The 20,381-nt window shown below is 39.7% G+C and overlaps 1 protein-coding gene across 3 annotated transcripts in view; it reads right to left on the bottom strand.

Annotated features, from left to right (window-relative positions):
* Window positions 1–20,381, bottom strand: part of SLC26A7 (solute carrier family 26 member 7) — a 133,998-nt gene that overhangs the window by 40,724 nt on the left and 72,893 nt on the right. For all 3 annotated transcript variants that reach the window (XM_074352617.1, XM_074352616.1, XM_074352618.1), the window contains exons 6-9: window positions 16,313–16,465; window positions 12,806–12,888; window positions 9,336–9,483; window positions 7,203–7,316 (exon numbers count right to left, since the gene is read on the bottom strand). In XM_074352617.1, coding sequence (XP_074208718.1) covers window positions 7,203–7,316; window positions 9,336–9,483; window positions 12,806–12,888; window positions 16,313–16,465 — 498 coding nt within the window. The remainder of the gene's footprint in view (window positions 1–7,202; window positions 7,317–9,335; window positions 9,484–12,805; window positions 12,889–16,312; window positions 16,466–20,381) is intronic.

Genomic DNA, 20,381 nt, shown 5'->3' with positions numbered 1-20,381 from the left:
TCTCTTCAGTGAAACAGACTTCATTTTATTAGCCCTGAGAGTCATTAGTATTGTGTCCTAACCAACTCAACTTGCGGACAGAAGGCAGTCCAAAACATCGCACCCCGAGCTATGTCCCGCTTGATGGAGAACCTGATTTCACATAAGCAAATGTTTGTGTCTCAGTAGAAACACTTGGCTAAACTGTCAGCCCAACAAGGGAAAAGAGAGTTTTCACAGGACCAGAAAAATACCTAAAACATCATTATGGAGAAGTCAAAGGGAATAGAGTGGCTAAAAATAGATATATAAATAAGTAATCAGAGCACTAGACTCGGAGCAGAGCTCTCAGACGGTGCTGGTGGGAATTCGATAGAGCACAGCCACTCTGAAAACAGTCTAGCCACTTCTTATGAAGTGATGTATGACCCAGGACTACCTAAGAAAAATGAAAACATATGCCTATGAAAATACTTATATGTAAATATGAATAGCAGCCTTATTTTTAAACACCACAAACTCTAAATAACTGAATTGTCCACCAATTGGTGAGTAGATAAACAAATTTTGGGACATCCATACAATAGAATGCTACTCACTAATAAAAGAGTGACTGTGGATACACGCAACAGCGTGGATGAAACTCAAAACCATTAAACTGAGTGAAAGAAACTGGGTACAATTCCTTCTACAGTGAGTGGAACTCATCTAACAGCATTCTCCAGCATACGGAGGGGAAGTCCTTCTGCGGGAAATAAGTCACTGGGGAGTTAAAGATCACCCACAGAAGTTAAGTTACTGTCACTTACCTGATCATTTAGGAGAAACTGGTGATTCCACAAGATAAAAAATTTTAAACGGCAAAATATGATGACTGTCATCCCACTAGAGTGGATTGAGCAGATCACAGACTTCATTCAGATGCCCTCATAAGGGACTCATTATATCCACGTTTATGTGGAAAGAAAAAGACACCAACTGCTAAGGTGCATTTCATGACAAAATACAATGGTATGTATCCCTTTTGTGAGGCTGTTGATTCATATACTTACAGTATATCTGAAAATAAAGCTTTTAATCTTAGGTGCAGATATGAACTCGGGACAGCTGGTCTAAACTCCTTTGAAGGATCTGAAGGTCAAAGATGCAAAGTAGGGAAGAGGGTATAGCTCAGTGGTAGAGTGTGTGCTTGGCATGCATGAGGTCCTGGGTTCAATCCCCAGTCCCTCCATAAAAAATGAGACGAAGAAGAAGGGGGGTGGGGGGAGGAGGAGGAGTAAATCTAATTACCACCCCCCAAAAAAATCTAAAAAAAGAAGAGGCAAAGTGATTTTCTCAAGGTCATAGAGCTAAGGAGTTAAAGGGAACATGGATTATGAACCAGATACTTTACATATACTAAAGCTGTTATGGAAATTACAATCTAACTAAATAATTATATTTTAAAACAGTAAACTCTACGGGGGAGTGTAGAGGTCAAGTGGTAGAGTGCTTTCTTAGAAACCACAAGGTCCTGGGTTCGGTCCACAGTACTTTCTCTTAAAAAAAATAAATAAGTAAACCTAATTACCTTCCCCTACAAAAAAATATTAAAAATTAAAAAAAAAACAGTAAACTATAACCACCTTTGGGATTTTTCTTTAAATAAATTTCCCTTACCTTTTATTCACGTGGCTTTTTGTATGTGCATCAACTGTGCGCGCACTGGACCGCAGTGTCAGTCTTATCGTCAAAGGAAGTCAAGTTAAATGGATCTTACTTGGAAAAGGTGACTAATGATGGGTGAAAAAGACTATTGTTTATGTTAGATGGTAAGTCATATGATAAAATAGACTAGTAAAGAATTCTATCCCTTGAATAAAAAAAAGAAATAGACTATATGATCCAATGGCGTACGTCGGCTCCTTTAACGCACTCCCCTCATCACTGCTGGTGCCCCAGGTCAAAAGACAAATGTATCTAATTAGACAAGAGGTCCTTATCAGATCTACCCAGTGTATCTATTCCTCAGGCATAGAAATCCATGATATAATCGTTTCTGCCCTCAAAATTGTCAAAATACTGAATTTCTTTGTACCCATAAATAAAAGACCCAGATGCTAAAGTTTGGATTTGGAAAAAAATCTTTGAAAGCATTCAGTCCAAGCCATCACTTCCGTAGATGACCAACTCAGTAACGATACAAAGAGGCTAAATTAAGATCAGATATCTGCAGTGTTACAGCAGACTTCTCTGACTTCAGGTGTCTGTGATAACCCAGCCATGCTATATTTTTAATTATTACATACATTCTGAATAGCCATAGCTTTGTATGTGAAATGCTACTTTCTTATATATCTCTGATTTACCTGGAGAAAAATTTTAAAGGCAAGTTACAACCAGAAGACAGATAAATGTGTTTTCTTTTTTTAAACTCAGAAAACAAACAAAGCTAAGTGCCCCCTTCTTAATAAGTTTCAGGTTAGCTTAGGCTGTAACTAGTAGTGTTTACACCCTTAATTAACCATAGGACAGATGTTTTCTAGGCATTTTACTTTCCTTCAACTCTTTCCATTTCATACTAACTAAATTTCCAAAGATAACTTTTGGTTCCAAAAATCATAACTAATCTTATTTGAGTTATTTCTGCATATGGGATAATGAAATAATCTATATTCTCTTCTCATTACATTCTCCAACAAATATCTGAGTTAAACAGGTTGCTTACAAAGATGGCTCTGAAAGCACCAGTGTTACCTACACCCAGAGACATGGCTGGAGGGAGAGCGAGATGCCAGCCATCTCCTTCCTAAACATTTGTCAGAGGATGCAAAGAAGGTAGACAGCTCAGTACCTGCACAGCTTTGGGGACGCAGGGGGATGGGGAAAAGAGCAGGAAAGGGGAGTAAGAGAAAAAGAGACAAGGGATGCTGGGCAACTAAGGCTAGGTTAAGAAGGCTTTAAAAGAAGTCGGAAGCAATAAGCCAAATTCTGAAAGAATAAAGGAGTATAGTTTGGCAAATTAGAACCCAGAGGCAATCTCAGTGTCACGCAAAAAAAAAAAAAAAAAAAAAAATTTAAATGCCAGCTGTCGTTTTCAGCTGGAGCTGAGCTTTGCCTGCAGCCAATGCTGTCTCTCATCCTTCATGGTTCGGTTGAGCCTCCCAAACTGCCCAAAAGCACCCGTGTATCTACTCTGTTGGAAGAAGAAAGAAACACGCAGGGGAGAGAACAGGTCGGGCGGAGGCGGGGTGTGCAGTACTTCCTCCCATAATAACATTTTTTAAAGGTGAAAAATAGAAGCAAGACCCACAGCCCCTGTTTGTGCTGTGTGTCCAGGCGGCACCAAGACTTTCTTATTCTTCGACACTCACACTCTGCATGTCACATTTAGAGGAAATCACTGTTACAAAGTTCTGACATGTGCAGGATAGAGAGGTCCTTGGGCCTCTGACCATGGCACCTGGTATTCAGTGATTAGCATCTTTTGTTATTTCAATGCAAACATTTTATTCTGATTTTCTAAAGCACTGAAAGGCTTTGCCATCAACTCCATTGTATGTAAAAGGACCCTAAATGGCCTAATGCAGCCACATGTGGTCCCTGAGCACTTGAAATGCAGCTGGTGGGTATTAAGATATGCTGTAAATGTAAAATACACCCCAGAGTTTGCAGCCTCATTTAAAAAAGATGAAAATACATTATTAACCATTTTTGCATAAATTATTTGTTGAAATAATATCTCAGCTATACCGAGTAAATTAAAATATGCAATTAAAATTAATATTACCAGTTTCTTCTACTTTTTAAAATATAAGTACTAGAAAATTTCAGTTACCTATGAGGCTCATATTATGTTTCTATTAAACAGTCCTTCTCTAAAGCCTATGATTTGAAGGCTGACTTCAGGTGGGATTTTCCTGACTTCAAATGTACTGTATTAAGTCACAATAAAAGCTCTCTCCTGGCTACACCAGTACCTTCTTAGATCAGCCAAGCTGACTCGCTTTATAATTATCAGATACTTCGGTCATTTCTCATTCATTCTTTCCACACCTAGTTATTGAACACCTACTATGTGCCGGGTCCTGGCCTGGACACTGAGGATCTGGTAAACCAAAGCAGACATGGGCCCTGCTGTCTAGGAGCCGAAGTCACGAGGAGGAGGCAGGCATTTGTCATGTAACCACACAGACCAACACTTAATGTCCAGCAGCGTGAAGGGCTCCGAAGAAAAGAACACAGCTGGCCCAGTAGTGTCGATGAGCTCTGAAGGATGGGAAGGGTTAACTCGGAGGGGAGGAGGAGGCAGCCGCAGAGACAAAGGGAACAGACACCGGAGCTGTGAGGAAGGAGGAGCTGAGGCTGGAGAGCTGAGAATGAGACGGAGAGCAGGCCAAGAGGAGGCTGTAGAGGGAACAGCCTTGGTTTTCATAACATCAAAGTCTCAGTTCTAAGACCTGTGCAAAACCTTCATGAGCTTTAGGAGGATGTAACAAGATCATATTTGCATTTTAAAAGCTATCTTTCTACAGAAATACTAATAGCGTTTCTGAATAAGGAGTCAGTTGGTGAAATAACTGACAAATGCAAGATGGTTCCTACTGCTACTCTGGTGTTATTGACCCAAAAGTTGAAGGGTTCTAAGTCTTCGCGATTAATTTGCTGGATGTGAGTCTAGTACTTAAGGGAGACAGAGCTATTTAAGAGATTGCTTTTTGTGAAGTCTTATCCCATAGAAAAGCTGTTTTCACAAATAGCCTATTTAGAATAAAACTTTTTTAATATATGACTTGCCCAGTGTCTTCTTCCAATCATGTCAGTTATCAGTTATTCCTACATAAACCTAATAGTTGCTGTGCTAAAATGACGACCATGGGAAAGGATCCTTGAGTCAGGTATGCACATCAAACCAGACTCCTTCTCTGTGCAATTTAATGGGAATTGTTGAACAAATGAGCGACAATTCCAACAAGCAAAATAGCATGAAAATACCTCGCAGCCCTGCTTTGTTTCTCTGAACTAGTGTTTTTGTTACATACCTGTCATTTTATGAAGTCTGAGGAACACAGTACCTTGCAGAAAATAACTCTTAAATGAAAAGTCCTTAGAAAAGTTCTATTGTTCTAACCATTCAAACGTGTGGCCATCAGAAAAGAAAAGAAGAGTGCCTTTCCGTACCTGCCTGATTAGCTGAACAAACTGATACCCAACTCAAGTGAAAAAAAAAATCTCAGATGTAAAAATAACATGTTTTCTCAACGCACTCTCTGTTTTAGACATTCAGTATGGAACGTTACGAAGATGAGTCCGATGGTTTTGTTATCACTAAGACAGTGATTAAGGAAAGCAGTGAACGCCTAAGGAAGCCCCACGGATGAACCACCCTCGAGCTGAGAGGCACCTCAGATTCTGTTCCAGCCTTCTCTGCCCGTGTGATGGATGAAGATGCTACCTTGCTCTAAATCGCCAGCAAGTTGGAGGGACCACTGGACTAGAAACTGCCTTGCTGCATCCCAACCAAATCAGGATGTCTTAATAGTAAATAAATATTAAACAAAAGGTTCTACAAGTATTTTGCTATAAAACACTTAATAATAATAATAAAAGCAATGATAAATATTATCACTGAAGAAGTATTTATGGTGCTCAGGCATTGTGCTAAATAAGCAGGTATTAACCCACTTCAGTCACCCAGCCACTACTGGTGGAGGTACAACACAGCCCAGGCTCTGCATGCAGGCCTTTGACACTCATAGCCTTACCTGGCCTGGACATGAAGAGAGGAAATCTAACACACTATCCATGCACTCATCCTCGTGAGAAACTAGGTGGAAACTACCATGCACTCCTAGAATTTCATAAATAGAAGAGTCTTCAGAGTAAGGGATGACACTTGAGTATACTACATATTGAACATTGAAATTTAGGTTGCAAACATTTGAGAGTTTGCAAAAATGTTTATGCCAACACACGTGATGAACCTACGCTTGAAATCGCTAACTGCGTAAAAAAAAATCAATCAAATCGTCATGTAAAACAGTGTTGAATGAGAATTTCACATCTTAGCTGATGAGCTGTGGCAATTGTTGGTCAAATTATTATACATTCAGAATTTGTTGCTGTTTCCCCTCTGTACATTCGTCAATAACTTTATGAGTTAGTTTTATCCTATATTTCGATGTCCATTTATGCATATTTCTCTTGCCACTTGCCCCCAAGACCAAGAACCACATCCTTTTCCAATTTATTCTTCTACAGCCCCCCGCCCCAAAAGGACTTAACACAAGGTAGACGCCTAATAAATGTCTAAATTATCACATGCAATGTTTTCTAGATCCTCATTTAACTCCAATTTTAAATAAATGCGAATTGTTTTAATAACAGTTAGCTGTTAATGTTAATTTTTTAAATTGACATGAACAATAATTTGCTTGTATAACAGTATGTATGCAAGATTTGAAATAAAGCTATCTGAGTTCAAATCCCAGCGCTGACACTCACTAGCCTGTGACCTGGGTAAGTTTAACCCTCTTTCCCTCAGTTCTCTAATGAGGAAACTGAGGATAATAATTATACCTCCTTCACAGAGTTGCCTAAAAGATAGAGTGAGTTCATTTATATAAAAAGTATGACGCACAATGCCTGGTATATATCTCAGTACATGCTTCCACCACCACCACCATCAGCGTCCTCATCACGGAGACATCTTCATTACCACCATCATCAGTCTACCCAGCATCATACCTGGTACATAGCAGGCTCTCAAATGTCAAATTGATTTCGGTTCCTAAAAACGCATCATTGTTCCTTTAAACCAAAATGTGCGCAGACATCTTATTCACATACATACTTGTTTACTTCTCTCCTCGACAGGAATGTAACTGTCAAGGACTGGTGTCTGCGTGTAACTGATTTCACTTTATTTAAAGGAGGTGAATAAAAATGGAAGAATTTCAAGTTGACTTGTTAGATTAGCAAAAAGCACGATCAATCGGAGGCACAGCTACGCAGAGCTTTGGCTCAAAGGCTGACAGCAGTAAAGCTGCTATCAGCACAGGAATGTTTTTGTCTGCTCAGTGAATCATTCAGCTTCGGGAAGGATCTTACCTAAGAAAGGGAAGAGACGGACATCCTTGAAACTAGTTTTTTAAAAATGGAAGCAGTTAAAGTAGTCTCAGGGTTTTAGAGAGACGCTTGGTCTTCCCATCAGCTCTTTTGTTCCTGCCGAACAACAAAGTTACCTGTGTCCTTGCTCCCGTGCTGTACAGGCCGGCAGTCCTTCCCATGGCTGCAGCGCTCGGTATGCAGAAGAAAAATGAAGAAATCACATTGCTGAGGCCATGAGCCAACAATTCCTACAGGATTGATAATAGGAGACTGTCATTTCTCAATCACGACTTTCAGAGACCACAGGCAACACCTGTCATAGAACGAGACTTGTTTGTGTTCTCTTTCTGTTCTCTCCACTGGTTGTAATTTTAACCATGATTTTAAAAATAGCCAACGTTCACTGAGCGCTTACAATGAGCCGGAAACTGTTCTAAGCACTTGACTCATTTAATCCTCACAACCACCTTCTGGGAAAGTACAAGGTATTTGTTGTATCTGTCGCCAATTTCTCCTCTTTTAAGTCTCCATAACCAAGGCTTTTACTGCCACCGCTCCACCGATGACCTCCACGGTGCTAAATCCGATGGTTAATTCCTGCCTCACCGGGCCAAAAAGAGGCATCTGACACAGCTGCTCCCTTCCTCCTCCTTAAAGGCTCCTTCGAGGTCCTTCCAGGACTTCTCACCCTCCTGGTTTCCTCTTAACCTCCTCAGCCACCACTTCCCAGTCTCTTTTGTGGTTCCTTCTCATCTAACCAGTCACAAATATTGGACCACTCCTCTCTTTAATCTTAGCTACCCAAATGCACATTGACAGTTCCCAAAGTTGCATCTCCAGCCTGGACCACTCTCCTGAACTTCAGACCGATGGAGCCAACCTGCTGCTCCTCATTTTCATTTGGATAGTTAGCAGGTATCCCAGATTAACTAACCAGGCTAGTGCTCTCTACATTCCCGCCGTGGTCCTCCCACATCCTTTCCTATCTCAAGTTCCAGCTGCTTGGGCCAAACACTTTAGAGATATTTGTGACTTCTCCCTTTCCCAGATGGCTTCCACATCCAATCCATAATCTGTCCACTTCTCATCTCCTTCACTGCTACATCCTGGTCCAGGTCCTCAAATGTCACTTGGATTGTTGTAAAAGCCTCTTAACGCTTTTCTTATGCTGCTGTTGCTGGTAAATAACACAGAAGAATATCCCTGCCCTCACAGACTAGCATTCTGGTGAAGGAATGCTGACAAGAAACAAGATGAATGTGGAAAGTAAAGCAGAGAAGGGAGTAGAAGTTTTTGGAGTTTAGGATTTTAGCTTACCGAGGAAGACCTCCCTGAGAAGGGAACATTGGAATAAAGGAGGCATGCGGCTACCTGGGGGTACAGAGTTCCTGGAAAAGGAAACAGCAAGCACAAATGTCCTGAGCCAGAAACATGACTAGTGGGCTCAAGGAAAAACAAGGCAACAAGTGTGGCTAGAACAGAGTATAAAAGAAATATGATCATGGAGGAAGGCTGAAAGGTCAGGTAAAAGGCTTTTAAACTGAGTAGGACAGGAAGCCCCTGGACGATTTTGAGATGAGGAAAGACGCGGTCCGCGTTATGGACCATTGTATCCCTTCTTCCGAGACCAGTGCCTGGTGGACACGAGGGTTCAATACACACCCCACCTTTTTCACAGATGACAAAAGCGGGACCCAGAGAACATTTCAGAATGAGAGTCGGATCTAGGCGATTTAGCGCCATAGCCACTAGTCCACAGCTACCTCTGCAGACCTGTGCAGGAATGCAGGACCATGGGGCTTGAAATGAGATGCCAGCAGAAGTAGATTCTGAAACATGATCAACAAAATCTCCATCCTTTGGTTTTCTAAGAACAGACCCTTGCATCCTTCAGTTTTTACTTTTTATTCCTAAGAAGAGTAATGTTAGTGTCATTTGTATTTTGGAATCCATAATTTTTAAAAGTCAGCATGCAGTGACCAATAGATTTGGATTCTCTCCTAAAAACAAATCAGAAAGAACATTAAGATGCTCTTCTCTAAACACAAAGAAGTGTATCCTAAACCAATCCACGCAGGTCAGACTTGCACCTTTCCATGAATGGTTTGGCGATTTTCTTTTGTTCTGTTCTACTCATTCTTGCTGTACACTTAGGAAAGCTTATTTTTTATTTTACACAAGTTCAACATTCTCAGGGTCTGGGAGGACACCATACAAAGATACAAGAGCCATGGAGAGGTGTGGAGAGGGGCTGGGGCATACTCCACCTGGTTGTCATCAACTGAATATTTGAATTTTTTGGCAGATCCTTGAGCAAGGGCTAGTGAGGCCACATAGCCCACAAATGCCACTCCAAAAGCTTCAGTGATTACTGCAGAGAGGATGCGCATTGGGGGAACTCTGGGCGGAGGAATTCTGTGGAAAGAAAGAGCATATTGAAGTCATCAACTTTCATGTAATTTCTGTAACAACTTGCAATGAATTCAACTATGGTAATGACTCTGAAGTATACACAGAACATGTGAAACACCCCTGAGGAAACCGAGCAGCCTTGCCCTTAGAAGCCTTCTTCTCCGACATTACTTAAGAGCAAAGTCACAGAGACCACCGCGGGGACAGCTCCACACATCTAACTGCGTTCACTCCCAGGGAATTCAGGTTACAGCACAGCAGCTCTGACTCAACAAAAAAGGTCCTGTAACAGAACAAGAGCAAAGCTGGAGCGTGCTTTCATTCGACTTTTCCAAATATTTATTTGGCTGGCATGAGACACTGTATTTCCTGCCTTGAATGCTGCAGTACTGTATCACTGAAAGCTACAATTCTTGAGCTAATTCCCCATATTTGCCATCGATTTCAACATCTTAATTACGTTTTTAATTTGATCCTTTCACAGAACACTTACCTATTGTTGAAAAAGAGACAACTGATCCAAAACAGAGTCATTGTTTAAGCCTCACGTAAACAAGCCAAGAATTAATACCTAATTTGACGGCAGTTTCAGCCTCTCTCAGGAATGCAAACTCTAACCAGTCATCTGGAATTACCCAGTGAGCACTTGTGAGGTAATCTGCCCTTCTGTCTCCTGTAGGAATGTGACTTTGCCTGCTACAATCCACTCTTTTCTAGAAACTTCCTTTTCCTGGCCCGCTTCTGACTGTAAGAGCCTTTCATTTTGTACAGTTCTTCATAGCTCCTTCTGACCTGCTAGCTAGGACACTCTTCAACTCAGGAATCATTGCATCAAGCCAGCAAGACCTTTAAATGTACTCAGTTGAATTTTGTTTTTTGACTCTCTGCATAACATGTTAAGGAAAATATATATAAAGTTTCCATCTACCCTCTGTTGCCAAATATAAGACCACAGTTAGCTGTTTCTCAGCTTTAAATAACTGTTTAAAAAATTTCTTTCAACTAACACTCAGCCATTGTCTTGTTGTCTTTTGAAATTCACTTGAGCCAAAGTATCACTGTTTATTTATCTCCCTAATTATGCTCTGTGACACTTACCTCCCCGCTTTAAAAAAAAAAAAAAAAAAAAAAAAAAAACAAATAGAGAAAACCCTCTGGGAGGAAAAAGAAATGTACACTGAATTTAGGAAACCATTCAAAAAGGTATAAATTGCTTTGTTTTATAAGGCTACAAGTCCAATGTGAGGAAAGAATAAGACAAAAGAAAGGAGATGCCTGCCTCCCCCAGCTTCCAGCAGTGTGTGTGTAAGAACAAACAGAGAGGTAATCGAACTGCTAAAAACTCAATGATGGAAACTATAAAACATAAAGCACGTTTCTATTTTTATGCAACCACATAAAAATCACAAGTGTTCATTAATTTTATATCTATGTATTAGTGACATGAAAATACTTATAAATAAACCTATTTTATTTGAAAAGAAAAACCCTCTGGGGCAAAAGTAAAAGAAAAAGGGACAATAAGTTGATTTAATACTGAGCAAGTAAACTGAATGCTTAGCACTTACATACTAGCAATTTTATGTAATTCTCCCCACAATCCCCAAACCAAGAAGAAGAACGTATTCTGAGAAAGTCAGGCAATGTGTCTAAGTCGCAAAGTGAACGGTGGAGCTGGGATTCGACCTCCGCTCCGTTCCTCCCAATACCACGCTCTTTCTATGATTCTTCAAGAGGATGGGTCACTCAAAGCAAAGGAGAGTTAGACTGCACGGGTGAGAGGCATGGTTTGTTTTAACCCACTTACTCAAGAATATCCCCAAGTCAGATTGATTTGTATCATTACAAGCCCCAAGATGTATGATATACAAAAGTGCTACTGTAACAGAGCAGGACCCTGGGCCTTCCTGGGACAGGCTCCTCCCCCATAACCTCTGCTGTAGCTCCTCTCTGATGATAGTACCTCATGTATATTTCCTGAGTTTTTCAGATGCCAAAAACCACCACCAAAGGGAAGAAATTAACTACTTGAAGATCCAGAGCAAGTAGCCCCCAGACCTTCTGGAGACTAGGGCTTCATAGCGATGACCACCCTGCTCCCTCCACATCAACCCATCAGAGAACTGCGCACGAGCTGATCGCACACGCTGTGACCCGCCTCCCCACACCTGGACTTTAAATATGCTTTGCTCAAACCCTTCAGGGAGTCTGGGATTTTCTTGGGCTTGAGCCATCCTGTCCTTGCCTGGCCCTGCAATAAACTTGTCTCTGCCCCAAACTCCGACGTTTTGGTTTGTTTGGCCTCGTGGTGCACCAGGCACATGAGCTTGCCTTCAGTACCACTTCCACTTGTGTTTCATGAAAATTGAGCTTGCCTAATTATTAATAACAATAAGCTGACATAAATAAATAAATAAACAAACAAACAAACTGATTTTTGAAGGTGGAAAAGTAGAGAATCCTTTAGAAAACCCAAGTTGATTCAGATAATCACTATTAGCTTATATCTGCATAAAAGCTAAAGACGGGATTTTTTTAAATTATCTTTTTAATCTGTGAGAATTTTTCTACTGTTCCTCCATTTTAATGTAATAAGAAGCCAAACTATGTATATAGAGAGTGGGTTCAACAGCTCTAACTTTGCCCAAATTTTATAAATATTGGTGTATGGTACAGCCTATTAAAAGGGAATAACCAAAAGATGCCTCCCTCCTCCCTAAGATGACTTCATTTTCTTTCAGGCTGTATTTGGAACAATCTTTCACTTTTTAGGGTGAACACTTCTTCTTGTTAACTTTCCTGTTAGTTCCAGAGGAAGGCTCTAAGACAGGAAGGGAACATGGCCTGTTCTCCATGCCCACCCTCTCTTTACCATTATACACCATCCTTGCGTATGGGTTTGCTATTTCACATGCTGTTTATGTACTTTCCCTATGTTTTAAGTGAAATAAAAATAATCGTAAGAATACGTGAGTGGAATAAGGAGGACTAAATCTTAGAGCGTGACTCTAATTTGGAAATTCAATGTCCTCCTTTTTTTTTTTTTCAATAATATTCATGTAACTTCCAAATCCTTTACCTGAAGCAATGCTATATATAAAAAAAAAAGTTACCAACTTCCCGAGTCATAGGTAAGCAGGCAAAGAAGTTTTCTTTATTGTGAACTGTTTGTCTCTATCATTGTAAAATGGAAATTAATTGAAATTTTGTCCCATACAGAGCCTTTGAAAGAAATGAAACCACACCCACACACCTCCGGTTGTTTCCTCCATCAAAAACAAACAAACAAAGAAACAAAAAAGAAAGAAAGAAAAGGCTACATTACCCTTTTGGAATATGACCAACTACTTCTAGTCCATAAGTGTTTTCCATGTTGGTACAATAACAAGTAAATGAGGCAGCAATGATCTGTGTGGCACAGTTTGAAAAAAGAAAAAGAAAATTATTACTGGCCTCTCAAGCATCTTACAACTATTTTTAAAAATAAACATTGTTCACATGTCCCATAATTGTCAAGAGTATAATAGCGGTTGCAGAGATTTTTAAAAACTAAGAATTTTAAAAATTAAAAAATCCCTCTGGGATTTGGAAGCACCTAATTTTCTCAAAAATTAAACGGCATTTCAATAATATGACTTTTCTCATACCCTCCCAACTGTATCAGTCCAGCTATGTCTGATTCCAAAGGGGAGAAGAACCCAGGTATAGGAGTGTGTGTGTGTGTGTGTGCGTGTGTGCACGTGCTTGCGTGCAGATACCACAATCCAGCCTAAACACTTGCCTCGTGATAGGAATGGATGCTTTATAACACAGCACATTTTCCCTCCATGACAGCGACCATCCAAGAGTTTAAGATGTTGCATCAATATTCCTAATGCAGTTAGTAATCAATGCTGATTTACAGTCTCCTTGAATAATTTTGAATTTTGAGCTTATGCTATTTCTTAAAGTAAAATACGCTCGTTAATAACATGCTCAACTTGATGCTTTTGAAATTACCTCCGTGGAGTCTCGGGTGCCTGACCCTCTGTTATCTGACACATGATATATAATCAGCAAGGTCATTGTTCTCTGCAAGCACCTGTAATCACCTTTTAATCAACTGTCTGTTCAGAATTCAGCTCAGCCTTTGTTTTGCCAGTCATGCCACCTTACAGCGTTCCATCCATTTTCACATTCTCTTTTCATTCTTCCGATCATTTAATAGGTACTGGAAATTTCACGTGGTTATCATAGCAGGTTGGTATCAGCTAGGAACTATTCCTATACTATACTTTTTTGTTTAAAAGAAACACACTAATTATCTAGTTAGAATACAAATTTACCACATACATGGTTAGAAAAAAGATATGACAAAAATCACACTAGCAAAATAAGGACTATCTAACAATAAATACCAAATAATATTACTTTGTAGGGTTTTTCCTGTGTATTTCTGTTCTCTGTGATACGTTCAGCTGAATTTACAGAGGTTTTTAAAGCATCAAATAGTCTTAAAAAGCAAAAGAGCCCTGACAACTTTTTTAAAAAGGCAACAGAACTGTGTAGGTTATACTGTCAAACTTTACACATATTGTGATATAATAGTAATAGTTAAAAATTCAGGCTATTAGGTTGGAATCAGAAGTATTTAATGTATTCTGATCTAAGATTAGAAGATTAATGGATCTAAGACAATTAATAAACTTTAATTGCTAATAATTTTCATGAAATGTTTATATCAGGTCAGAAAATATTGTGAGCTTGAAGAAAATATACCATAGCCACAAGACGCTGGATCCTTACTGAAAACGGAAGCATGCCTGGTGTTCAATACACTAGCCACTATTAAAATTAAGTAACCGAAGACAGTGTCTTACGTCCTCGCTGTGTTTCTTTACCACAATTAAGTTTCCTTTATCAGTCAAAGCAGCAGCCCCTTTGTAATACGGTTCAGTGTTACACGCGTGAATGGCGCTGGTGCTGCCCTTAGACTTGGGGGAGGGGTGCAGCCCCAAACAGGGTCAGTGCTTCAGAGGGCTCGAATCCGGCCCTCGTCCACCTGTTGCTCTTGCATAAAATGAGAGTTTTGTGGAGGCGAGGGGATGCTCCCAACTCAGACCTGTGCTCGTCTTTCCGGACAACCCCCTAAATCCTCAGGAACCTATCATTTCCTGCCCAGATGGCTCCAAGTCTGCTTCCAGAACACCTTCCCCAGGTCCGTCCTGCCAGTGAGGCCCAAGGGAAGGCCACAGGACTGTTGTGGGGGGTAGAAGGGTGGGGGTGCATTTGGAGCTTGGATACCGGGACAAGGGTGTCCACATGTACATATGAACCCTTTGTAGGTGGGGGAGAGCTGGAGGAGGAAGACAAGAAGCCGGCCAAGGCACTGGCTTTCTCCTTGCTGACAGAACTCCAAGGATTCGGAGAATTCCCTATTTTAACCTGCCTTTCTAGGTAATCACTTAAGGCATTTTAGTCAAGATAGGAAAAACAGAACCTTTTTATGTAACATTTTGATGTATAACTTCTAAGTATTTGGGCCTGCATTAGTACTTTTGCAAATATTAGGGGCAACGGTGTATATAAGAAGTACCTTTTGTTGTTGTTGGTAAGGGTAATTCCTACTACTTTGCGCTGAATGAGCAACTGTTTTATTCAGTATTGAATAAAGCAAGTTCGAGGGCCTTCTTCCCCTAAGGTTATTTTCAATTTTTGATTTCATGAAACTTACACAATCAAGCTTCCCAAGATGTAAGAAGCATTCGTTAATACCTATAGGACTTCAGAATAAAATGACGTGTTTCACAGTTGTTGTTATGAAAACTACAATAATCATAGTACCCTCCACTTGTGTGGATTACTTGAAATACACACACACACAAATGCACACATATTACATAGACCACATATGTTATATGTAACTCTGTGAATTATCATACAAGGCCTAACTAGAGACAGAGGCCGTGCACCTTAGTCCTGCAAAAACGAGCCATACCCCTCAGAGACAGGCTCCAACGTGCCAGCCGTGCCCATTTACATAGACCCGCACCGTCTCAGCGGCACAAAGAGATATTCCAATAGGTGCAATTACTTAGATACCTCTTGTCATGTACATGCAGAACCCAAAGACCATTAAAAACTAAAGCCAATTAATTAGTTAGTAGACTATGGTTGTCCTAACATTTTATTTTCAATGCAATGTGTTGTTTAGTTTTAACTTAAGAGTTAAGAGATCCCATTAGAGGCTTTTAAAATTCAAAAGGTATTTTTTTTTATGCCAGAAGCCTTAGGAGCAAATTACAATTTATGGCTTTGCCAAGTACAACAAAAAAATGTCTTAGAGAATCAGTCTTGGCCAGTGACGATCAGGAGCATCCTTCAATAAAGCAAAATTAGGTCAGTGTAAAAAAAACACTAATAAATCTAATAAATTAATAAATCATTAGTGGAAATTTTTCAATTGATAATATTAATATGCATCAGACAGACGCCACATGAATAGAATGTGGTATGACTTTTTATCGCTTTAAGGAGAATCACACCAGAGACCTCTGGAGTCTCATTCTTAGAAATGTCTCCTTATTTAAAATCTTACGCTATAGGTTCTCTTATTTATCTAAAAAAAAAAAAAAAAAGCATATGAGAAATGCTTGAAAATTGAAAACACGTGTGCCTCCTTTTTAAAATTATTGACTCCAAATATTTCCTGTTTTTACATTGATGTATATAGCCACACAAATTAGCCCAGCTTTAATGAAAGGCAGGAGTAGCTCTGGGTTACGGTAAACAAGACACTGAGCCTCTACAAGCATCGCAGGGCAGAAGACTACATGTTGAATTTCCTACTTACCAAAACTAAGTCGACAGGAAGAACAATTTTAATTTTCCTCTTAAACTGTTCATTCAGCTCTTTAACCAGAACAAGCACCACGATGCTCAGCAAAGATAAGAGCAGGGCTTCTAGCCGCACGGACTTGATGTTTTGAAAGACATGTGCATAGATCTACAGTCAGAAGGAAAAATACAAACAAAATGCAGGGTGACCCATGATATAGCAAAATCAAAATCTGGCTCCAAATAAACTCAGTGATATTTTGCACAAAAAAAAAAAAATAGCTGAAGGGGTGGGGAGTGGAAAGGTGGGGGCGTAGAAGGGTGTTCAGTGCTGATGGAGAGAGCAGGCTGTAACTCAGTTGCATGTACAAAACTGCTTTGCCCTTGGTTCTTTCACCAAATTCAGTGTTTGCTCCTTTTTTTAAAATATATTTTTACTGAAATAAAGCCAGTTTACAATGTTGTGTCAATTTCTGGTGTACAGCACAATGCTTCAGTCATACATGAACTTACATATATTCAGGTTCATATTGTTTTTAACCATATGTTTCTACAAGATATTGAATATAGTTCCCTGTGCTATACAGTATAAACTTGTTTATCTATTTTATATATAGTGGTTAGCATCCGCAAATCTTGAACTCCAAATTTATCCTTTCCTACCTCCCTTCCCTACCCTGGAAACCATAAGTTTGCCCTCTATGTCTGTGAGTCTGTTTCTGTTTTGTAAATAAGTTTGTCTCTTCTTTCAGATTCTACATATAAGCGACATCATACAGCATTCCTCTTTCTCTTTCTGGCTCACTTCACTCCGAATGACACTCTCCAGGTCCATCCATGTTGCTGCAAATGGCATTATTTTATTATTTTTATGGCTGAGTAGTAGTCCATTGTATAAATATACCACAGCTTCTTTATCCAGTCATCTGTCAATGGACATTTAGGTTGTTTCCATGTCTTAGCTGTTGTAAATAGTGCTGCAGTGAACATTGGGGTGCAGGTGTCTCTTTGAATTAAGGTTCCCTCTGAATATATGCCCAGGAGTGGGACTGCTGAATCATATGGTAAGTCTATTTTAGTCTCTTGAGGAATCGCCATACTGTTTTCCATAATAGCTGCACCAAACTGCACTCCCACCAACCGTGTAGGAGAGCCCCACCTTTCTCCACAGCCTCTCCAGCATTTATTGTGTGTGGACCTTTGAATGATGGCCACTCTGACTGGTGTGAGGTGATACTTCATTGTTTTGACCTGCACCTCTCTGATTGTAATTTTGACCTGCACCTCTATGACAATTAGTGATACTGAGCATTTTCTCATGTGCCTATTGGCCATTTGTATGTCTTCATTGGAGAACAGCCTGTCTAGGTCTTCTGCCCATCCCTAGACTGGGTTGTCTGTCCTTTTCTTATTAAGTTGCATGAGCTGTTTATACACTCTCTCAGTCTCATCCTTTGCAAATATTTTCTCCCATTCCATAGACTGTCCTTTGGCTCTGCTTATGGTTTCCTTTGCTGTGCAAAAGCTTTTAAGTTCACTCAAGTCCCATCTGTTCATCCTTGCCCCCATTTCTATTGCTTGGGTAGACTGCTCTAGGAGAACTCTGCTGAGATTTATGTTGGACAATCCACAAACTTTTTTGGTCAATTAATCTTTGACAAATGAAGCAAGAACATACAATAGAGTAAAGACAATCTCTTCAGCAAATGGTGTAGGGAAAACTGGACAGCTGCATGCAAATCAATGAAGTTAGACTACTCCCTCATACCATACACAGAAATAGACTCAAAGTGGCTTAGACTTAAACATGGGACAAGACATTGTAAACTTCTTGGCAGAAAGCATAGGCAAAGCACTGCCTGGCACAAATCTCCTCCTTACGCAAGGACACGGCTGCACTTACAGCTCCTTCTCAGACACGTCAATGGGCAGAAATGCTAACACTTGTTAGTTGCATGCAAATTCACCACTAAGGGCAGTGAGGGGATGACAGGCTCTCCTGGACCCCACCGTCCTTCCTCAAACCCCAAAATCAAACATACACACAAAGTTTAAACACCTATGGATATAGCTGGAACTTAGTAGCTCTGTGTAAGGAGATGCTCATGTTTCTCTATAGCTTTCAAATTTTTTCTTACAAAAATGTATCAGTTGTTTAAAGATTTTAAATAGACCTAAATGTTTATCTTCAAAATTTATTTTAATTCCTCCTTCTCTTGGAACATGTTAAATCTAATTTTTATAAAGTCATTTCTATTCACCCACAGCTGATTAAGTCTAGTTTCAAGTGACAAAAATTAGTTTTTACTTTATAGGCTATTCTTATAGTAGCCCAAGTTGTTGGTGTTCTTTGTCCTCTCTTTTTAGCATCTCAAAAATAATTTGACCACAACTAAAAATATTGGATCCAAAATGCTACTCAGTGAAGTAGATTCTCTATAGGGGATGGGGTCAGAAGGATGTCAAGAAAATTTTGTCTAAGTAAATAGCTTTCTGATGATTAATCATGATCCAGAGATAAAAGTGAGAATATCCTGCAGATGACTTGTCAAGAATAAAATAAACATCCAAATGTTTTAAGACATTGAGATGATTATTCCTGCTGTTTTATCCATGGTATTAAAAGTATGCCATGACAGCCCCTGCGTAAGAAAGGGGAGAAATATGAAAAACTCCCAAGCCACATCAAATCTGCTGTAACATGCATTTGGAGAACAAGTATTTGCAGTAATAAAAATGAGCATCCCAGAATGAAAGGAATGTGAAAAACTCCCAAGGTTTTTATTGTCTGTCTGGATTAAACTACGAAGTGTAGGGCAAAGTACATCTCACAAGGTGCTCCAGAAGAACATGGGGGTGGGCAGAGGCTTGTTACAACGAGCATGAAGAACACAGTAGAAAAGTAGGCTGGTGGGGAGTCATCCTAATGAGTGACTAGCATGTGGACCGCGCGGAGAAGTCATGGCTAAAGATGGGTGGTAGGAGATGAGGGGCATGCGGAGCTGGAGACAGGGGCAGGGATAGGAGTGCACGCGCGTGCACACACACACACACACACACACACACACACACACACACACGCTGTTATGTATGCTCATTTAAAACAGGTCTAGGCATCCGAAACACGTATTGACATTTCTCATTTCTGGTATAAACCCAGTCATTTGAGTAGCTGTCACACACTGCCCTTCAGTAGATAAAAATTCCTACCAAAAATTGCCATTCATTTCCCAGACCTCAGAGAAGCAAAGATAGTTCATGTGTGTACGGAAAAAATTGGTCAATTATTCCACTGGAATTAACCAACCTGTTTAATAAAATGAGAGTTTGGCTCATTTTGAGACTACAATACTAGTAATTCTTTAAATTGGCCATTTATTATAACTTGACATAAAATGGAAAACATCAACACGTATAAACAAGTCCATTTTGAGCTACTTCAGAGAATGAAAACAGCCTTTCCATCAGATACATATATTGCTTCTTACAATTTTGTTTAGAGAACAGACTTTTCTGAAGCCCTTAATGGACATTTATACGCACATGCCTACATGCACACCCACTATTTATATAATGTGTTTTTATCTGATTTGGCCATTTTAATACTTTTTTTTTCCACTGATGGAGTCTTAACTCCTAGAATAATGCCTGGCAGATAGCAGGCACTCAATAAATATTGTTGACTGTATGAAAGTTTTGGTCTAACATAGTAATGGTAACAATAAATCTGTAAATAGGAGTAGATTTTACCCCAAATAAGCAGAATGGCAGGGAGAGGAAGACTCAGACTCCTTTTTTCTCACTATCAAGATTCATCTACACCATATTTAGGGGATTTGTAGTTATCGTTCATTCATTCATTCAGCATGTTTATTGAGGTTCTATTGTGTGCAAGGCATTGATCTAAATATTAAATCTACTACTGCAGTAAATTTCAAGTCATCTCTTTGATATAGTCTATCTGATCCAAATAATCAGATTTTGAATAACTCTGCTTTTATAAGAATGAATAAAATCCAGAGTAAAAAAAAAAAAAAAAACCCTTATATTTAGGATTTGATGAGGGAAAAAAAGGAGGTCATGCC

Source organism: Camelus bactrianus, chromosome 25 (genome assembly GCF_048773025.1).
Source record: "Camelus bactrianus isolate YW-2024 breed Bactrian camel chromosome 25, ASM4877302v1, whole genome shotgun sequence".
Lineage (NCBI taxonomy): Eukaryota > Metazoa > Chordata > Mammalia > Artiodactyla > Camelidae > Camelus > Camelus bactrianus.
The sequence above is the reverse complement of the archived record's forward strand: the minus strand, read 5'-3'. Positions and strand labels throughout refer to the sequence as shown.